The sequence below is a fragment of the Moschus berezovskii genome, chromosome 16 (genome assembly GCF_049115385.1).
Source record: "Moschus berezovskii isolate FMDL1 chromosome 16, NW_MosBer_1.0, whole genome shotgun sequence".
Taxonomy (NCBI): domain Eukaryota; kingdom Metazoa; phylum Chordata; class Mammalia; order Artiodactyla; family Moschidae; genus Moschus; species Moschus berezovskii.
Window position 1 is genome coordinate 11,993,552 of NC_142475.1, and position 22,720 is coordinate 12,016,271.

The window sequence follows — 22,720 nt, forward strand, 5'->3', positions numbered from 1 at the left end:
AAAGGGTTTAGGCTATCTTGGGTTTTTGAGGCCATTAGTTATGAAAAGATTTCCATTATCTTTCATTTAAATATCTTCAGAACTGAGTTTTACTCCAGGGTTTTCCTAGCAAGCAAATTATCTGTTCACTCACAAATGGTTTTGACCTAACAGTGTGATAAAGGGACAGAATGAGACTTATACACTCCTTCATTGTTTAAGAGAACTCTATATTTTATGCCAGATTATATAAATTCAGTATGCTATCTCTTGGGGAAAATATGACTATTTTCTCAAAGTGTAAATTTTATTTCTGTATATATAAAGTACAGATTTTATTAGATGTCCGATTCCTGAAATAACAGTATTAGGATGTGCCTTATTTTAGGTTCCAAAAAACTGCATAATAAAATAGTATAAGTAGATATAAAGCTAAAACACAAAGCACGTATATATTTCTATCTAGCATAAAGGAGAATGTCATGTTTATTTTCGTACAGCCAAAAGGTTTCCAAAACTGTGTACTAGGTTACCCTAGTAAATTAATACATGTGCCATAGGACATTTTAAATTTCTGAGTAGAACACAGCTGTTGGACACAACACAAAATGCCAGCTCGAGGTAGTCTGCATCTTCAATATCAGACAGCATCCTTTCCATGACAGCATGTCTTTGCAAAACTGGATTTTCAGCAGTTGAGGTAAGTACTACACAAAAAGCATAGTGGAACAGAATATTGGCAGTGTTTAAGCTGATTCTAAGGTTTGTGGTCAGGACATAAATTCTTATTGTTTGGAACTAACAGCTTAATAAATGGAATTATGAGACATTTCTTCTGGCCTAGGTATGCTGTAATACAACTGAAACAGTAAAGGGCACCAGAAGCTGAGAAAGGACTGAACGTCTGTGGTACAGGCAAGATATACACTGAAACAAAACTCATTTCACTGCTCATTTTCAACGGAGGAAATCTTCTAGACAGCCATTTAAGAAGAGGAAAAAATATATACAAACATACATACAAAGTTTCGATTTTTATTGAAATCTTGTTAGGTATCAAACAAAATTTGCTTTCTTCAGATAAAAATATTCTCTCAGATGTATCCAGGTAACTGCTAAGCCTAAATTGGTCCTCCAATGTCTTGTTTTTACTGTCCTTATGAAATGTTCATATGCACTTAGGATGCTCCCAAGAATATTTATCGTGTAAAGGACCGTACGTGGCGACCTCTACCACTGCCCCCACTAACAAACTTTCCTCTGGAGCCTCCACTGCCGCTATTTGCACTTGCCCAGGAAGGCCCAAGCCCCCCACGACCTCTGGAAGCACGGTCACGAGGACTTGGGCGGTAGCCTGTAAAAGAAAGAATATGATTTTCACTTGCAACATCCTTCCTTTCCCATTATATAAATACGAACCTGGAACACCAAGCTCAAACCAAGACTACTGCTTGCTCCTTTTAATATTCAAGTGCAAGTTCTGTGAATGTGTTGAAGACCATTTTAAATAGTTAAACTGTCTAAACGTAAGAGTTACATCTCAAATAAAGCTATTATTTTAAAAATGTGTATTTGGGACTTCCCTGGCAGTCCAGTGGTTAACAATCTGTACTTCCACTGCAAGGGCACAGGTAGGGGAATTAAGACTTCCATGCCTTATGGTGTGGTCAAAAAAAAAAAAAATGTGCATTTGAAACCAAAAGCTACATCTGACCAGAGAATTTCAGACTTGATATAGTAATGTTTTAGAGGGGGAAAAAAGGCTATATACTTACATACGTGAGATAATCCTGTAACAGAAAAGAATATAGTTGACCCTTGAACAACTCAAGGGTTAATTCAATATAATTTACATTGGCCCTCATATCCAGAGGTTCCTCTGCATCCTTATTTCAAACCATGAACCGTATTTATTGTTAAAAAAACAATCTGCCTATAAAAATGGACAACCCTTGCAGTTCAAACCTGCATTGTTCAAGAATCAAACTGTATACTCCATAAAGATATCTCAGTTTAGTCAACATGAAACCACTCAGATTATACACACAGTTCAGAATCTAAAATTTTGAGAATTTATACAGAGTATGTACACTGGGCACTCACTCACAGACATAAAATTACACAGACTTCAGAATTATATGCCTACATTCTAAAATATTCCCTCCCAGAATGAGAATATATGCCATTCAACAATCTGGAAAGGATGCTTCGCCTCCCTCCTCCTCAGCAGCATCAAGAAGGAAGAATGTGTACCTGTGGAACTAAGTGGTCGTAATGGTGGAAGAGGGCCCCTGTTAAAATTGCTCTGGCCTCCACGACTTTCATTGTAAGTTCCTCGAGGAGTATTCTGAGCACTCCAACTGGAGCCTCTTGTTCCCTCCCGACGACTGTAGTTTCCTGAACATAGACAACACGATCAAAATGTACTTGTACCACAATTCTTCAACTGGATTAAGGAAGATATGACACATTTTTCTTAAATTTTCAAAAGCAATGGAAGAGAAAATAAGGAATTTTGTACATGAAATAAAGGTAAGAGTGGCAGCATCATAGATAGTCAGAAGGGCTCTGGAAACAGACTGCCAGGGTTCAAATACTAGTTCTGCCTGTTATATTTTGTGTGTCCTGATCAGCTAACTGACAAGTTTTCTCTTCTGTTAACTGAGGGTACTAAAGAATCTACCTCATGGGGTTGATGAGAGTATTATATATCAAGCGTTTAAAATAGTTCCTAACACAGTTATGTGTTTACTATTACTGTAAATATCTATTCTCTTCGGCTCTCACCCTCTCAACTCAAAAGCATGAAAATCTGTCATCAATCCACTAGTAAAATATAATTTCTGTAAGTTTATATTTTAGAAACTCAGCTTCTAAAATCTTAAAACATTGAAAATAGATGAAATATAACATTAGGAAGCACATAGATAAAAGAATCAATGGTGAACTACACAGAACAATCTTAAGGACAACTGTGAAAACAATGTATGGATATTATTCAGAAAGGATAAACACAATTCTCAATGCAAACAGGAAAAGAGTTAGGCAAGACTTTTTTTAAGCTCAACAGTAATTATGTAATCAAAAGTTAACTGAAAAAAAGATTTTTTCACAGAAAACAACAAAATTCTGTAAAGCAATTATCTCTCAATTAAAAAATTAATTAATTTAAAAAAAGATTTTTTTCCTATCCAATAAAGTACTTTGGCAAATGGTACCACTGGTCTAGAGCTAGTTTAATTATAGCAACAAAAAAATACTTTATTTGAATAAATTCTATTCAATATTCTAATTCTAGAAGAACTCATTAGAAAACATATATTAAGTAGTTACCTTTAGCTTAGTCTCCAAAATTTACAAACAGCTTATGACACTTAAGAGCATCAAAACAAACAATCCACTCAAAAAATGGGCAGAAGACCTGGAGAGACATTTCTCCAAAGTGGACATACAGATGTCTGACAGGCACGAAGAAAGACATTCAGTATCACTAGTTATTAGAGAAATGGAAATCAAAACTACAGTGAGGTATCACCTCATACCAGTCAGAAAGGCTGTCATCAAAAAATCCACAAACAACAAATGCTGGAGAGGGTGTGGAGAGAAGGGAACCCTCCCACACAACTGGCAGGAATGTAAACTGGTATAGTCGCTGTGGAGAAGAGCATGGAGGTTCCTTAAAAAATTGAAAATAGAGCTACCATATGACCCTGCAATGCCATTCCTGGGCATTTATCTGAAGAAAAACATGATCTGAAAGGACACGTGCACCCCAATGTTCACTGCAGCACTGTTTACAATAGTCAAGACATGGGAGCAACCTAAATGTCCGTCAACAGAGGACTGGATAAAGATGCGGGATGTATGTGCATATGTGTGTGTATGTGTGCTAAGTCGCTTCCGATTCTTTGCAACCCTATGGACTACAGCCCTCCAGGCTTCTCTGTCCACGGAATTTTCCAGACAAGACTACTGGAGTGGGTTGCCGTTTCCTACTTCAAGGGATCTTTCTGACCCAGGGATTGAATCTGTGTCTTCTGTATCTTCTGCACTGGCAGGTGGGTCTTTACCACTAGTGTCACCTGGAAAACACACACACACACACACACACACACACACACAGCAGGTGGGTCTTTACCACTAGCGCCACCTGGAAAACACACACACACACACGATGGAATATTACTGCCATTAAAATGAGTGAGATAATGCCATCTGCCGCAACATGGATGGAATTAAGAGTGTCATACTGAGTGAAGTCAGTCAGATAGAGGAGGAGAAATATCATATGACAGCCCTTATATGTGGAATCTAACAAGTAATGATACAAATGAACTCACGTATAAAACAGGAGACTCAGAAAACCAACTTATGGTTGCCAGGGGGGGAGGGACAGTTAGGGACTTTGGGAAGGTCATGTACACACTGCTATACTTAAAATGGATAACTAACAAAGACTTATTATATAACACATGGAACTCTTCTCAAAGTTAAGTGCTAGCCTGGATGGGAGAGGGGTTTGGGGGAGGATGGATGCATGTGTATGTATGGCTGAGTCCCTTTGCTGTTCACCTGAAACTACCAAAACATGGCTAAACGGCTACACCCCAATACAAAATAAAACATTCAAAGTTAAAAAAAAAAAAGTAGTTACCTTTTGAAGCAGGTGGTGTGAAAAACCTATTCTGACTGTGAAAAGCACCCCGTCCTCCCCGATTGCCTGAAAATCCACCGCGCGAAGAGATCTTCTGCGACACTTTCAGGGGCCGTTTTGGTGGCGGTATTCCGTCCTGAGGGACCACTTCTTTACTTTCAGCTGCAACGAAGTCGTCCACGTGCATCGACGGTGGTCTGCTCGTGTTCTGCTTCCTCTGGCGGAAGATATCATGGGGCCGTATGCCCTGCCCAAAGCCGCCCCTGCCCCTCCCTCTCGGTGGTGGCACAACGTGGGCTCGCTTGGCAGGTTCGATGTACTCAGACTTTCCACTGTGAAAGCAGAAACATTCCATAAGCACCTCTCTCTTATACATTTCCAGCAAAAACGTAAGTCAATCTTTGCAATACTGAAAACTGCACTATCAATTATTTCTTACCCTAAGTGTGTTAAATTTGCAAACATCCCTACCACCTTCCAGGGAAACACAACAACACGAGCTAAGAATGGTACTCAAAGTTTTACTGATGTGACTAATAATTTTTAAGAAATAACCCAGTTCGCTCTTTTTCAAACCTTCTAAACTCTCATAAACTATAACAATATAACAAATGGACCAGGTATGTCCTGGCCAAATTATTATCTTTTTAAAAAATTCAAGATGATATTTATGACTCAAATATTACATCAGTATCCTTTCTCCTTTAATAGTCATGTGTTTTAAATTACACGAAAATAAATAACCTTACTTGATTCCAATCAAGATCTTCAGCAAAGTATATTTACCTGGAAGTTATAAAGGTCTCGTGCTTGTGCTTCCCAAGTTTGAATCCTTTAGTTGTCTTGGTTCTTCCAGGAGATGACGGCTCTGACAGAAATGAGCGCTCTAATTCTGAGTGTAAGTCAAAGTCACTACAACATTTTTCAGAGAGCTCAATTAAGTCAACCTTTACCTGCAGTCATAAAAACAAAACGAAATGAAAAATATACCTTAAATGCAGCTATTCATGCAGCATTATACTTTAAATGTAACTATTAATGTAACATTTGAATATAGCAATTCCAATTTCCTATAAACTATATTTGACCCTCATAAGAAATTACAGGTCAGGCTCTTTCCTTCATCTTTTCAAAAAGCAACATCATTGGTAGTTTAAAAAAAATAAAGTCTTAGGAATTCAGCTGCTTTTATTTCAGGGGTTGGGGGTGGGAAGTTAGCATTCTTACTCAAAGGAGGGCTATTAGTCTGAGATCTTTGCTGCCTGACAAAGAACTCAGGGTTTCTCTATATAAATTAACAATGGAGTATCTCCAGAACTTTTCCAAAATAATCTGAAATAACATACTCCACAAGCCTTGTATAGTCACTATGTTATGAAAGAATTCTGTACCACAGATCCCCAAGTTTTATGAATTTAATGAGGTTCCAACCGAAGTCAGCTTTCAGAGGAATGAAAATTATGTTTAACTTAGGTTTTATCCAAATTAATTAAACCTAAAAGACCAAAGTTGTGGCTGCCATCATCCTCCCTAATACATCTATGAGAAGCATAAAACAGACTCCATTAAAATCTTTATTTATACTTTTACCTATTCAGTATTAAAGAATGTCAATTCCCGTTGGCACTATATTCCTTTAGCAAATGTCTTTTACATTTCCCCAAATTAAGAGCAGATACCACAACCTATTCCTCTCAAGCCCAAATAAAGAAATCAATTATAATTCTGTCGGATACTATTCTATATCCTACAAATGTAAGAAATCAAAGTGCTTCAGAGTACTTATGCAAAAACATGATTTTCCCCTCATTCTCAAATATACAGGTCATTAATTAGAAAGAGGCAAAATCAACAGCATAAAAAAAAATAGTCCTGGACACCATTAAGTGGGCATCTGACATAAAATACTGCAGTATAGTCCTGAGACAGATATTTGACATCCATATGATATGTCATCTATTTTAGTGCTAACAACATGCACAGAAACAAAAAACAACAATTTTTTCCTAAATATTTAGTAATAAAATTACTTATACCAAATCCAGATCTGTATCAATCTCCTCAGCCTGAAATGGAGTGAACCACATAGACTTCAATTGATCATCCATGACATCAGCTAGCACATATGCAGTTCTAGAATAGAAAAAGTATTTCTTAAAAAACAGAATTCTAAAATCAAGTATTTTGGCTTAACTTATAAGTAAAACCTGTGAACAACAGAATTTAAAATATTACCCTCTAAAATATTAGCAAAATTAGCACTTTTAAAAAGACTCCTTCAAAAAACTAAGAATTAAGTATCCTTAAAAACTAGCAACTTGGAAATTAATACTTTTGTAACAAATTTTGATTTTTCAATAAAGTAAAATAGAGACCTAGCTTTCTTTCCAAAAAGCCAAATTTATAACACTGTACCAACGTGCAATTTTTCTAAACTTAGAGAATAATTTCACCACATTAAACACTCATTATCTCTAGAAGGACAGTGCTCCAAAGATCAAGAGGCATAGCCTTTAGATCAGGGATCAGTAAACTATGACCCTATTTGGCCAACCTGCTTTTGTATAGCCTACAACTTAGGAATGGGTTCCACATTTTTAAAGCTTTTTAAAGAAAACCAAAAGAAACAAGCAAAAAGCTACAGAAATGCATGCAACAGAGACTGAACGTGGCCGGCAAAGTCTAGAATTTTTGTTACCTAGACCTCGTGTGCGTGCTGCGCTGTGTGTGATCAGTCATTTCCGATGCTTTGCAACCCCATCGACCGAAGCCCGCCAGGCTCCTCTGTCCGTGGAATTTTCCAGGCAAGAATACTGAAGTGGGTTGCCATTTCCTACTCTAGGGAAATCTTCCTGACCCAGGGGTCGAACTCTGTCTCTAGCATCTCCTGCACTGGCAAGCAGATTCTTTACCACTGCACCACTTGAGAAGCCCTTACAGAAAATAATTTGCTGGCCTCTTCTAGATCCCAGCCATTTGCACGTCTCCCACTATCTGCTGCTGCTGCTGCTAAGTCACTTCAGTCGTGTCCGACTCTGTGTGACCCCATAGACGGAAGCCCACCAGGCTCCCCCTTCCCTGGGATTCTCCAGGCAAGAACACTGGAGTGGGTTGCCATTTCCTTCTCCAATGTGTGAAAGTGAAAAGTGAAAGTGAAAATCTACTCAACCAAAAAACACTGCTTGTTTCACCTGTTGTTAAACAGATTCTGGAGAGAATCTGGAGCTGAAAGTACTGGTTCCACATCCTGGTCACCAAGAGGTAGAGGATCACCTGATGACTCTAGCATCTGCTTAAGTCCAACCACACTGTCCAACAGAGAATCCAGACTGTCATCATCTTTTGAATGCTCCTAGATACAAACAAAAGCAGGATAAGAAAATGCAGGTAAAACCTGAACATGTATGCCCATAATCTACTGACTCTTTAGTGGAAAAGGTGGTATTCCATTACTAAGAAATTTGGAACACCATCAAGAAATTAGCAATATTATACATATTAAAGTAAAACAAACGCCAAAAACATTTGCCATTTTATTTCTAAATAATGGTATCGGGGGCACTCTGCATTCAAACAATAGATCATTCAAAAAGTACTGCCTTCATGTACTCCTTAAAATTCATAATAGTATGGAGGACTTCACTCCAAATCATTAACTCAGAGTATATAAATACCCAACTGAGAGTTCACTATTTTTAAAAGTCACTAGGAAAACTTGTACTAGTCAAATTGAGAAGAAAGTATGTCTTAGGAAGGAGCAGTTTTTGTTTCTGGTTTTTTTGTTTTGTTTTTCTTTTTTCTTTTTTTTTTTTTACCAAAACAAGCTTCTCTAGTTCAAGGAACAAATTTTCTGGACTTTCTTCTTTGCTTTGTAGAAGCTGTTTTAACTCTGCAGCATTAATACTCATCGTCCGTGCTGAATGAGCTCCCTCTACTTCCATGAGACCACTATCGTCTCCACAACATCCCTGTAAATGTCACACACAAGTTAAATTTGAGAGCAGAGAAATTTGCAAAAATGCTTCCAAAATTTCTCAGATATTTAAGATTGCGGCAATCTTCCCCTCAGTGTTTTAGTTTTTACATCAGTACAAACGGCTGGTTTTAAGAATTAGTCAGCTCAAAGCTGAAACAAGTTTTTCTTTACAACTCACAAAACAAACAGGTAAACACATTTCTCAACAAAAATATCCAATGACAAACACTGGCACTTGCAGGAAACAGAATATACTAACTGATACTCAAATTAATAAAAATGCCTGCTATAACAGCTAAAAGAAGCTGGACTTCCTTTTCTGGAGGCAAGGCAAACAACTAAAGAAAACAGTAACCATGTATTTAAGACTATGTGTTGTCTACAGATGTCATAGTTATTACTTTCTGCTTTAAAAAATATGCCACATAATAAAGTGAATGTGGGAATGGTGAAAAAAATTCACCAGACAAAGGAAATCTCAGTTCATGACAATAAATCCATCCATATTGTCACATATGAAAGAAAACTTAAGTAGTTTCAAATCTTTAGAACACAGCCCTGTTTTAAACATCTCAACATGAATCGTGGTCCCACCAATTCCGACTTAGTATTTTTAAATTAACAGTAACATTAAAATTTGTTTGTAGCTCCTACCATTTTTCCTTTAACTGGACACATTTCAGTGAAAACTGAATGAAAATTATTCTCCACAGATTTCCACTCAAACTGATACTGTGCCTGAAGCAAACTTGCTCCTTTCAGTAACACTAGATTAAGGAGTCATTTACATGGCATTAAGGAAGAGGACATGCAATTTTAATGAGAAATTCAATAAACCATATGTCTACAAGGGTTTTACCTGCTTGGTTTGGAAGTGTTGATAAAGGGTATGTTGACGATGGTCTACCTTATGCTTTAATTTTTTTTAGATGTATGAATTAACAGACTAAATATACTTTATAGAAATAAGTATATTAATGAGATTACAAATTATCAAGGCATCTGTCTTCTTTTCTCACTGAGTTATTCATACCACTTTAAACAGATGGGAAGTTCAATACAGCTGAATCAAAAAGTATTGTATGTTAAATGTTGGTTGCTCAGTCATGTCCAACTCTTTTGTGACCCCATGGACTACAGCCCACCAGGCTCCTCTGTCCATGGAATTCTGCAGGCAAGAATGGTGGAGTGGGTAGCCATTCCCTTCTCCAGGACATCTTCCTGACCCAGGGATTGAACCCAGGTCTCCCATATTGCAGGCAGATTCTTTACCATCTGAGCCACCAGGGAAACATTGTAATGATTATTATTTTTCAAGGTCAGGAAAAGCAGAAGAAAATAATCAATTTTTTAAAGAGAAAAACTATGAATGAATTAAAATATTTGGAATTAAAAAAATAAAATATTTGGAGTGATATAAAATTTCACCTCTCCCTCCTACTTGCTTCTTCATTATAAACAGAAATTGTTTGAACAAAATAAAATACGTTTTAAATTCTTATCTACTTGTTATTAAAAACAGCCTTAGAAAATCTAGAGTCAAATTTAGCGTAATTTGAAGATTGCTCTCTCTATACATATACATATACATTACTGTGAAAAGGAGTAAAAGAATTTCTAAGATTTTTTTAAATGATAATCTATAAAGTGATTTCAGGAAAATGAAAATTCTATCAAATATGTGACAGCACTTCAAATCTCCATAATCATTTGTCAAACACTTTAGCTATTAAACTATAGAAGACACTATGCAATTACACTAGGAAAAAGCCAGCAAGACATGGTCTTTGACCTAAGCGACATAACACGCAGGTAGTGGAATAGGAAATACTAAGTAGGCATATAAATAATCTATAAAAAGAAATCCAGTAAATGAAGGATATAGAAAGAGAAGTAATATTAAAAGGCTTCACAAATTGGGATGTGTTAAAATAGGAACTATAAATAGATTACAGTTTGACCAGGGAGAAAGAAACAGACAGAACAACAAACCAACAGAAGCATGGCCAAGGAGATACATACAAGGAGAGGAGATTTATGGATGGTGCATCCCAGTAAGGGAAGAGTGGATGTAAAGGTAGCTTTTTGCCCTACAGTGAATAGTCTTGAATGCCATACTAAAAAGTCTGGAATTTATTCTATAGACACCAGAAGTTATTGGAGAGTAGAGTGATATGATCTGCTGTCTGCTTTAGGAAGTTATGAACTCATACAGAACTATTCAGAATGTACCAAAGAAGTAAATGCTTGGAAGGAAAAACTGGAAAGAAAGTTGATACAGCACTCTGCAAGAAAATATCAATAGACAGCTAAGAGTTATACAAACACTGAACATAAATTCTGGAGTGGGAAAGGACAATAAGTCAAAAAAAAATTCACTAGAGGGGCTCAAGAGCAGATCTGAGCTGGAAAAAAAAAAAAAGAGTCAGTGAACTTGAACACAGTCAACTGAGATTATCCATTTTAAAGAACAGAAAGAAAAACATGAGGAACCACGAGCACAGCCTCCAAAGATGCTTGTGGAGATGCCATCAAGAGTACCAGCACACGCATCATACAGGGTCTCAGAAGAGGAAGAAAGACAAATACCTCAAGAAATGGTGCCTGAAAACTTTACAAATCTGATGAAAAACATTAATTTACACTTTCAAGAGGCTCAACAAACTCCAAGTAGAACAAACTTAATCCACTCTTAACACATGATCGAGAGCCAAAAACAAAGAATCTTGAAAGCAGTAAGAGGTGACTCAACTAATAAAAGATTAACAACTGATTTACTGTCAAAAACCATGGAAGCCACAATGCAGTAGGAAAGCATACTCAAACAGCGGGAAGAATTAAGAATGATTCCTAATAAAGTCTACTCTTAACCATCTATTTTTTTTATAAATCAAAAACCCATACTTTTAGTGGGATGAGGACACAGGAAAAAAACAGCATTTAAGTTCCAAGTTCCAAATAACATCATTCCAAGATATTTTTGAACCCAAGTGATTTTTTTAACATATATATAAGTTAGTAAATTTATGAGAAATACCAAATACATATATATACACTTACCATTGTATCGGAATTAAGAATTTGTCTCATAAATTCCAAAAAGGAAGATGCAAGTTCACCTGTGTCTTTACTAAATGTGCTGACCACTCGTTTCAGTAAACTATGCAGAGCATTACTATTTTTCCTTAAAGAACTGTAAATAAAGAAAATTGAGAGGCACTGTTTTAAAATTTGAGCATAAATATAAATCTGGTATGAGACATGAACTATCTCAGTTCAAACAAAATTTAGTATATTAAAATGTTACATTTCAAGAAATGTAAAAAAAGTACTTTGGTTTATCTGTCATACAACCATGTAACAAAGCATTTCTTTTTATAGTTGATATCTCCTTTTAAAGAAGAAAGACTACAAAAGAGTTTCCCTCCTAGCTCCAGCAGTAAGGAATCCGCCTGCAACGCAGGAGACCCAGCTTTGCTCCCTGAGTCGAAAAGGGAGGCCTGATGGGCTATGGTCCACGTGTTCGCACAGAGCTGGACACGACCAGCATGGATGTACGCAAACGTCAAAAACACAGAAAGATGAAAAACGCCCCCAAATAACAAAGCTACAAAACTTAGCAAATAACTCACAGGTTCCTTTTTTAACACTTTTTATAACCTGGGGATTTCTCTAACATAAGGAAGTTATAGCTGTCTCGAAAGCCTAACTTATATAATAACTACAAAGGATGATTATCTTTATGACACTGTAATCTGACAGAAAGAAATCAAGGGTATAAAGTAGGCATCAGTAAACTTTTTATGTAAAGGGCCTAACGATAAATATTTTAGGCTTTACAGAGTTATACAGAACTCACTCTGCTCTCTATACAAAACAGCAGTCTCAGTCACAACTACTCAATGGCCAGTGTAGTGGGAAAGCATCTGTAGACAGCACATAAACATTGACTATGTTCCAATAAAGGCTGGTTCTGGCCTGTGGCCCACAATTTACCAACCTCTTTTACAGAGAGGTTTCAAAGAAAGAAATAATCATGCTATGTGTCCAAAATCATGACAATACATAGTCCTACTAAAATTATGCATTTACATAGTTCTTAGTTGATCAAAATAAAATGTAAAGCAATACAAAATGGAGAAAGATACAATACAAAATGAGAAAGCTCACGAGAACTTTATAAAATAATGAAATGGACAAAGCACAAAAATAGGAATGAGATTAAACATAGAGATAGTACAATCAATGGAAAAAGCATAGGTTAAACACTGGATTATACAAATTACTGGCCTCTACTTATAACCTTAAGAGAATGAGCCTTATTTAGATGGCCTATCAAAAACTGAGGTCCACTGCACACCCTTTAGAATATCTACAATTAAAAAAGTAAACTAGCAATACCAAAATCTGGTATTTTCTCACTCAACTTGTAGCGAAGTTGTCTATAAAAGGGTGGCACAGCAGACTGTTGGGGTGATGGCTTTGCATAGAAATGTGATAGTAGATACATGATGGTCAAAATCCACAGAACTGTATATCACAAAACATGGATGAGGTTACAAAGAAAGGGGGAAAGTTGGAATCCACCCCCTGACGTTGTATTAGAATCGAGTATTTGTATGGACTCATCTTTTAAAATACATACATACAATAAATAGATGGAAAAAAATGTAGATTTTTTTGGTAAATGCCTGAGTTAGGACACATACATTTCCCAGCCCTAGTCAACAAGAAAAAACAAAATTGGTCACGTGAGTTGAACAACAAAATAAATAACGACATACTGTTCAATTATTACACAACAAGAAAACTTAATGTCCACAAGTCCATCCGGATATAAATACCCAAATAGTAAATAAATGAGGGAAAAGTGATGAATTCATCCTTACAGAGGATAATTAAGTGAAAAAGGAATAAGAAAAGCAGGAAATCACTAGTAAAACACAATGGGCTTCCCCCGATGGCTCAGCTCGTAAAGAACCCGCCTGCCAAAGAAGGACATACAGGAGACAGGAACCTGATCCCTGGGTCGGGAAGTTCCCCTGGAGAAGGAAAGAGCAATCCACTCCAGTATTCTTTCCTGGAAAAATCCATGGGCAGAGGAGCCTGGCAGGCTTCAGTCCATGGGTTGCAAAGAGTCAGATATGACTGAGTGTGCATGCACACACACATTAAAACACCACAGTAATGACTGACATGTGCCGAGATTCACTGATGGAGAGTAAAATGAGTAGGTGAAAATTTTGAGTAGAAACAGGACATTTACACAGTCTTGAAGTATATTATTCAAAATGTTTACTATTTAAAAACAGAAAATTAGTAAGCTTGCTGTGCAGAATCCTAGCAGACAGCATCTCAGTTTGGTGACCAAGGTTAGTACCATCAGTAATGCATGATATATTTCCTGATACGATATACTTAGAAAAGTACATTGCCTCTGTAGTGTCCTTCTCAATAAAGCATAACCTCAATCTAATTATGAGAAAATATCAGACAAAGCTAAACTGAGGTACATTCTACAAGCACTCTCCAAAAATGTCAGAGGCATGAAAAACAAGCGTACAAGAAACAAAGGATACAATAAAATTAACTGCAATATAGGATCTTGCTATGGATCTTGAAACAGGAAAAGAACGTTACTAGAAAAACTGGTAAAATCTAAGCAAGTTCTGTATTTTAGTTAATACTATTATGTCAAGTTTAGTTTCTTAATTTTTGACAAATATTCAATGGTTATTCAAGACATCAACATAAGGACAGGGATAAGGGTAACTTGGATGAAGGGTATATCTGAGCTCTGTACTATTATTTTGTAATTTTTCTGAAAGTCTAAAATCATCTCAAAGTTTTTTTGAGTGAGCCTGTCTCAGAACTAGCGGATACAGTGATCTATTTATTTAAAATGTCAGATCACACTATACCTTTGCTCAAAACCTTACAATAGCTCTTGCGTGCATGTGTGTGTGTGTGTGTTTGTGTGTGTGCGTGTGTATGTTAGTCACTCAGATGTGTCCAACTCTTCGTGCTCCCATAGTGTGCCAGGTTCCTCTGTCCATGGGATTCCCCCGGCAAGAATACTAGGGTGGGTAGTCATTTCCTTCTTAGGGAATCTTCCTGTCCCAGGGATCAAACTCGGGTCTCTGGCATTGCAGGTGGATTCTTTACCATCTGAGTCACCAGGGAAGCCCACAATGGCCCTTATAAGTAACCCTAAAGGCCCCTGATGACATGCCCTTCCCTCACCTACCCACTACCTCTCTGACCTGGGGCCCTGTCATTTTCTGATTTGCTTACTCACTTCAAGAGCAACCACCATGGTCTCCAGGCCATTTCTCAGACAAGTTAGGCATACCATATGCAATTGCTCTCCCCCAGCATATTAACATGTTTCACTCACCTCCCTCAGTTCTTTGTTCAAGGGCCAGCTTCTCAGTGAGGACTTCCCTGATCACCTTCTCATATTTCAAATGACAACTCTCACCCTCATTTCAGCACTCGCTATTCCTTTGCTCTATTTTTTGTTGTTCTATAACACGTTGTGTATTTTATTTACATGTTGACCATCTGTCTACTTCTAATAGAATGAAAGCATCAAGAAGACAGGGATTTTTTTTTTTTTTTTTTATTAAATCTCCAGCACCTAGAACACTGTCTGGCCCAGAGAGGAGGGCATTCAATAAATATCTGTGAACTAAATGACTCTAGCATTCCTTCATGTCTACTATGAACCAGCTTTCTAGGTGCTGGAGGGAGTACAGTCAAGAAAACACAGTCCCTGTCCTTGTGCAGATTATATTCTAGTGAGAGAGATAACCAAATAAGCAATAAGTCTATATAACATAATGTCAAAATATAAAGGCGGATAAGGAATGGGGACACAAAGGACATGCATTTTAGGCAGGCATTTAGGCAGGAAATATACTGATACAGATACCTGAGTGAAGTAAAAAAATAAGTCCTAGAAGAAACTAGGGAAAAAGCATTTTAGGAAAGGAAAAAAAAAAAGGTCTAGAAATAGGGATAAGCCTGATAGGGAGCCAAACTGAGGATAAAAGAGTTATGAGAAAGTCAGAAAGATAAGCAACAGTTGGACTGTATAAGAGCCCTAAAGATCAATACCCAGTATAAATTTTATTTGCAATTCAACAGAAAGCCAACAGAAGGACTGAAGCAAAATAATAACGACACATACCTTGTTTTAAGTTTAAAAAGATCAATCTGAGCGCTAAGAAAATATTTTTTACAGGGACAATACTAGAAGAAAAGAAGACGAGGCTATTGCAATGGGTCATGTAAGCAAATACAATCGACAGGACGGGGTGGTAATGATGGAGACAGAGAAAGGAGATCCGGATTTTTGGAAACATAATGTACTGGGCTTCTTGACAGACCGGAGGCAGGGAGAAAGGAAAAGAGAAGCAGCAAGAATCTTCACATTTAACGTCTACCAAGATAAGCAAGACGGAAACATGTCTGAAGCAAGAATATCAAGAGCTCTGCTTTGGTTCAGCTTGGGTGCCCATTAGATGGCTGAGTAGAGACATCAAATGGATAACATGAGTTACCTGGAGCTCAGCAGAAAGATCCAAGCTAAAGATTCAAAAGGAAATAGGTTACGATGTCTTACATGAACCGAGCAGAGCCAACAATGTCACATAACATGCTATGGAAGCGGTATGCAAAGGGTATTTGTGAGAGCACCTAACCCAGCTAGGAATGGAAGAACCAAGGAAAGCTTTTTTTAAAAATTAAGTTTAATTGGCTGTGTAGTGTATAAGATGAGTTCTAAAGGAGATACAGTAAATATCCGGGCAATAGGAAAAAAGACATTTAAGAAATAAAATTTAAAGACTTTTGGCCAAAGACTGGGAGGTGGGAGGGGGAGAACTTGGATGTTCAGCAGGCACCATCAACAGAGAGCGGACACAGGAGGACAGGCTAAGCAGGGGGAGAGATGGGAAGCAGCACCAAGCACTGTACCTGGAACGTGTTTTCAACCGATGTTATAAGAACTGATGAGAGGCACAAATACATGTTGCCTAATCCTTTCGATCTCATAACCCTACATACGTCTACGAATTCCCAGGGAAACTATGTAGTAGTTATCTATCTCCCTAGTGAAGAAAAGCACGAGGGCATGGATAGCAATGGGGAGCAGAAATTACATCTGAAAGACTGAGCAGCATGAGATTCACATCATTTCAAATCCATTTCAAATGAGCCACTCCTATAGAGAATAAAACACACAGAATCAGCACCTTCAGCTTCAGAGTCCAGAATACCACACTACCATCATCTTTGAAGAATTAGAGGTGTCTATGCCAACCAAACAAGTATCTTCGAGCACTGAATTAATGACCACAGAATGATAAGATTCCTTCTCAGTTTACATTACCTAAAGATTTTATTACTAGTACATTTCACTGCTAATGAATCTTTTCCACAAATTCAAATTTTCTCCACATGAAAGAAATCATACCTTCCACCCTCTACAACATCTATGAACTAATTAATATGGGGGGATTAAAATACCAGAATATAGTAAATTTTTACCACTTCCTGGTGGCTCAGTGGTAAAGAATCCACCTGCCAACGCGGGAGACGTGGGGTCAATCCCTGGGTTGGGAAGATATCCTGGAGAAGGAAATGGCAACCCATTCCAACAATCTTGCCTGGGAAATCCCATGGACGGAGGAGCCTGGCCGGCTACAGTCCATGGGGCCGCAAAACAATCAGTCATGACTTAGCAATTAAGTAACAACAGAATTAAATTAGATAAAGCATTACCTTTTTAAATGAAATAATCCATAATCATGCTCTGCAAGAAACATCATTGTTCTGACACATGTCAGTAAACAGCTGTAGCTGCTCTCAGAGTTAGCTACCACAGCCAGGAGACAGTCACAGATTGAGGCCATCAGTTCCTTGTTTGGCAGAGAATTGGAGAGTTGCTCCAGTTCAGAAACAGAACCTTCAGAAGAGTTTGGCAAAATTAGTGCAATGTCCTGTGAGGGAGGAGGGGAGTTGGGGAAAAAACAATTTTTTTAAATGTTTGTCACTATCATTTTGAGCTTGTATTTCTGAAATACACAGCAATTAATACTAGTAGTTATCAAAATATTATAGTTATTATCCCATCCCAAACACAGATTCAAACACAAGTACAAAGGAGTTGTTCGGCCCTTCTATAAAGGTTAAAACAAGGATACACACCTAAAGAAATAAAGACAATATTTTGCTTCACAGTGTTTTTACTTTGTAAGACTGACACCTAACCACTTGGCAACGGAACCTGACTCACAGTATTCTTATTTTAAAAAAACATCTCTTTGAAAAATTTTTCCTTCTGGCTTATACTAAAGTGTAGTTTCTATCTTCAAATGGTTAGGTTAGTATTTTGGGTACTAAAATATTTTAAATTATTTATATTATTTATTCATCTTAATATTTTTTAATTTATAAAGAAAGCATTGAGAAATAAATTCTAATAAATATATCCATACTTGAATTTAAAACATCACAAAAAGAAATGGATGGAGCAAAAAAACACTTAGGCATAGCCTTCCAATATTTTCCACTAGTTTTTATATACATCTAAAATTCAAGTTTTTCAATGTCAGCAAGTTTACCTAACAATAACTAAAAACCCACACTACTCTTTTCACAGAAGTAAAGCAGAACAAAACATTTTTAGGTATGTGTTATTGTCTTTAACCACTTCAACACACTGGAAACCACTCCTCACCTTGGGTTAAAACTATAAAACAAAGCTTGAATAGAAGGGAAATACAACTAGGTGAGGCCAGCCAGCCAAGAATGAAGTTTATGTGATCAGGGCAGCTAGGACGCTAAACTATTACTCAGCACAGTCATACAACTCAATATTAATTATAAAACAAATACCAGCTGATAGGACATTCTGAGGTATAAACTTAAAACAGCCTTTTTACCAGGTCCAAAACTATTTTCTACCAGATCTCCTTTTTGTGAAAACAAGTCACACAAAAAATGTCCCTTCTTGACTTGAATGTTAAATGTAACCAAATTGGATTTTTTTTAGCTAGAAAAAGGTAATCTTCTAATATGTGTATGCTTAGTCACTCAGTCAGGTCTGACTCTTTGCAACCCCAAGGACTGTAGCCCGCCAGGCTCCTCAGTCCATGAGGATTCTCCAGGCAAGAATACTGGAGTGGGTTGCCATGCCCTCCTCCAAATCTTCTAACATGGGATCCTATTAAAAATACTCTGCCTAAAAAAATCACATTTGATTAATTGATAGTAGGAGCATTTTGACAAGCTAAAATTCTGTCAGGCATAGAAATCTACGATGATCCCTGTAACAATGGACTTTAAAAGTTAAAGCAATTCTCATTAACTCATGGAACTACAAACTGGAAGTCAATAATATGAACAGCAGGAAGAAGTACTACTACTTTTAGTCAACATCTATAAGCACAGTAGTCTGAAACACACTTAAATTTAATAGCCTGTGATGCCTTCCAAAGTTGTCCAAAGACTTCCCTGGCTTCCCAGTGGTTAAGACTCTGCACTTTCCTGGTTGGGGAACTAAGATCCCCACATACCTTTAGGCACGGCCAAAAAAAAAAAATTCTTTTTTTAATTAAAAAAAAAAAAGCCCAAACAAAAAAATATAGTATTAATTCAACCAATCACAAAACTACAATATTCAAGAATGAATCAGTACAGAATATAATTGGAAAGAAAATGAAACTACCGGACATAACCAACCCCAAAGAATACAACGGCACATAGAATAAATATCCAAAGACAGTATCTCATAAAGAAAATGAAAAAACCTCTTCGGAGAAACATGTGATGTACAAGGTCAAAAAAAGTTATGTAGCACCAAATCATTTTATTGTTGCTTCACTGGTCAAATATCCCCCCTAAACAATAATATGAATAATGAAACAGATTCTTTGTTAGCAGCCAAGAATTACATCAGAAGTTTTTTAAAAATATATACACCCACAAAGAATTTATAAAAATAACTATAAATACCTGATCACAGAGAGACTGCAAAATGGATGTGATATATTCAACACACTGCTGACGAATAACACTGTCTCCAGGAGACCGCACCAAAACCAACAGATCCTGGAATATCTCTACATATCTTTCATCACCTTTAATAGTTCCACTAATCAGATGCAAAATAGCTAATTTACAAGCTTTGTGTGAAGCCAGAGCATCAAGAAGAGCAAGCAACCTGGTGGTTTGGCTAGTATACTGTTTTTCTTTCTCTTCTGAAGTGCTGAAATAAAATCAACACATTTAGTAAAAAAAATTCTTGATTTTAAGGCATTACTTAATAATTTGCTTTTTCAACACATATTATACAAATCTTATGTAAAAAAATTCATTCCTTGGGTATGGCAACTCTGGAATTTTACAATTACTATAAAATTCTGTAAATTTGGGTTTTCAATAATATATTTTCTTAAATCAGAGTACTTCATGGTTCACTTTTCCAGCACCCCAAAACTTGAAATACTTCAAGGTATCTTGCACATAAAATAACAGCTTTCTAATTAAAATTTACCTTTATATATTCACACATACATGTGTCTGTGTTATGTATATTTTATATGTACACATATTATCTGAGCATCCTAAAGCCTGGTTTTCAAAGTCTAAGTTAATTTTTTTAAAAAAGTATTTGTGTCAAAAATACCTTGAGGAAAAAATTTTTAGTGCAAAATGAAAATACCTTTGCAAGTCTTCTACAATCAAATCCAACACAGTTCTCATAATCAGAAGTGCAGTTGGTGAGGCAAGGTCACACAATTGAACACAAATACGCCGTAACATATGTTGAATGGGCTGGCAGGTTGTGCCAGAGAAAGAGCGAACTATTTCTTGGAGCAACTTTGCTTGAACATGAAGGTGCATGCTCCACAACTTTCGGGTGTTGAGTGCCACTGATATATCATGTGGCTCAATAACCTGTTAAAAAAGTATAATGTGTGTGTACATAGATTTTTTTTAAATATTTATTTACAATCACAAAAACTGTTCAGGAAGAACTATTATGAAAAGAACATCTTTACTGCATGCTTAAAACATTTAATTTTCTGTTGTACAATTAAACATTTGCCTGAATTCAATGCATCTAATAAAAAATCTTATTGTTCTCAGGTTAGCAGTCAGTAGAGCAGAGCCCATTGATGAAGCAACCTAGTTAATGGTGGGGGAAAAGAATTTAAAAACAACAAAAGTACAAGTATAGGTAACAGCATAATAAAATTCACATTAACAAAAATTTATTTAAAATGTTACTCCCGTGTTTCCTTAATGACCAACTTGCTTCAGTTTTTATCTCACCCTCATCCAGTTATTTTATGTCTTTCTTAGGGGAAGGAGATGAGAGGGTTTTGTTTTTGTTTATTTAAGAAAAACCACTGGGTTTTTAAAAAGTGTTATTGCCATCATTTATAAGATGCATGTTATATGGAAGTGATACCTGAGTTGTTTGCATGGGCAGTGGTAGAGGCAGCAGCTCTGAAAGGAGTATGAGTCCAGAAAAAAATCCTTCAGGAACCTTCAATATCGAAGAAAGAACTTCTTTTAACATTAAAGACCAAGTATTGTTAGCTAGAGTCTCTTCTGAGATAGTGAGCTTCTCATTAACTCCTTGGGTAAAAGTCAGTAAAATATCAATGATATCGTTCTGAATTTTCTGTTCATCACCATCCAAACGACCTGAGAGGGGGATAGAGCACAGGAGCATGTGTAACGTCACAAGTGCTGAAGGAACGCGCATGTCCTTAAACTCAAAGGATCCACCTCTCAGCAGTTCCGTTAACATAGTTTTCAGAAGAGTGAGTGTGCAGCGAGCCATCGAAATGGTAGTAACTCTGTGAAGGGTAGTCCCCATGTTGACATGGAGCCTCCATGGCTGAGTCAGAATACTATTCAATTTTTGCAGCACCCGAATAAAGGTGTCCATTCCTTCAGCAGAAAAAAGCTGAATGACAGCAAGATTCCATTTCAGGTCTTTCTGTTGACCTTTACATAAATAAGGGAGGAAAAAAAACAAAAAACTAATTACTTAAATATTAATCACTGGTTAAGATTTTTGAATATTTTACTTAATAAATGACATTCACACCAGACTTAAAAAATAGTTTTTAAGTATAGTAGCCACATTACCTTCAACAGGGGGTGGGGGACAGGCCACATTACAGAGAACACGCAAGGCAGTAGTAAGGCCAACTCCTTCTGGGGTCATCAAGTTATCAGTATTCTTCAAAAACAAAAATGAACAGAAACTTTAATTTCTTAGTACCTATCAGACCCAGAGAAGGCACTGGTTAAAAATAGGAGTTTCAAGTTAAGTACTTACATCATTTTAAACTTCCTTAGTGCACTTACACCATGAATAAAGCTAATGAGGCTTTAAAGGTTATGCAGTCTTTGGCATATGTTCTATCATATGTGACATTATGTTCATAAAATGAATAACTGCTGACACAAGTATATTAAAAAGTACTGACTGAAACAAAGGCTACATACAGATAGGTATGAAACTCTCCGTGTTAAGAATTTAAACAGCTCCTTTTGGGATACTCGTTCTATATACCCGTTTTTCCAAAAAGGAAGCAAGGATTCTGATTTTACAGAGCCCTGTGGGTACTAAAACCGCTTTCAAAATTGATGAAGCCTCAGGGAGTGGTTTGGAGAAGGCAATGGCAAGCCACTCCAGTACTCTTGCCTAGAAAATCTCATGGATGGAGGAGCCAGGTAGGCTGCAGTCCGTGGGGTCGCTAAGAGTCAGACATGACTGAGCGACTTCACTTTCACTTTTCCCTTTCACACACTGGAGAAGGAAATGGCAACCCACTCCAGTGTTCTTGCCTGGAGAATCCCAGGGACGGAGGAGCCTGGTGGGCTTCCATCTATGGGGTCACACAGAGTCGGACACGACTGAAGTGACTGAGCAGCAGAGCAGCAGGGAGTGGTTTAATACTACATAACATACATTTCAAAAAATGCGAATACCACAGGAATCTAGTTATGACGGCCATTTGGGGCATGAAGAGAGGAAAAAGAAATACAGTTACCTATGTCCTTAGCACCTGCCCAGGCTA

At 36.9% G+C, this 22,720-nt stretch overlaps 1 protein-coding gene across 2 annotated transcripts in view; it reads right to left on the minus strand.

The window, feature by feature from the left end:
• Positions 1 to 994: 994 nt before the first annotated feature.
• The window catches only part of VIRMA (vir like m6A methyltransferase associated), a 62,049-nt gene continuing 40,323 nt past the window's right edge, over positions 995 to 22,720 (minus strand). The window contains exons 12-24 of one of the 2 annotated variants that reach the window (XM_055431706.2): positions 21,783 to 21,876; positions 21,094 to 21,638; positions 20,341 to 20,576; positions 19,632 to 19,884; positions 17,397 to 17,614; positions 11,670 to 11,802; positions 8,449 to 8,601; positions 7,825 to 7,985; positions 6,670 to 6,766; positions 5,420 to 5,586; positions 4,634 to 4,965; positions 2,233 to 2,376; positions 995 to 1,333 (exon numbers count right to left, since the gene is read on the minus strand). In XM_055431706.2, coding sequence (XP_055287681.1) covers positions 1,179 to 1,333; positions 2,233 to 2,376; positions 4,634 to 4,965; positions 5,420 to 5,586; positions 6,670 to 6,766; positions 7,825 to 7,985; positions 8,449 to 8,601; positions 11,670 to 11,802; positions 17,397 to 17,614; positions 19,632 to 19,884; positions 20,341 to 20,576; positions 21,094 to 21,638; positions 21,783 to 21,876 — 2,688 coding nt within the window. In that variant the 3' untranslated portion in view covers positions 995 to 1,178. The remainder of the gene's footprint in view (positions 1,334 to 2,232; positions 2,377 to 4,633; positions 4,966 to 5,419; positions 5,587 to 6,669; positions 6,767 to 7,824; positions 7,986 to 8,448; positions 8,602 to 11,669; positions 11,803 to 17,396; positions 17,615 to 19,631; positions 19,885 to 20,340; positions 20,577 to 21,093; positions 21,639 to 21,782; positions 21,877 to 22,720) is intronic. The other variant, XM_088844671.1, reaches the window with a different exon arrangement.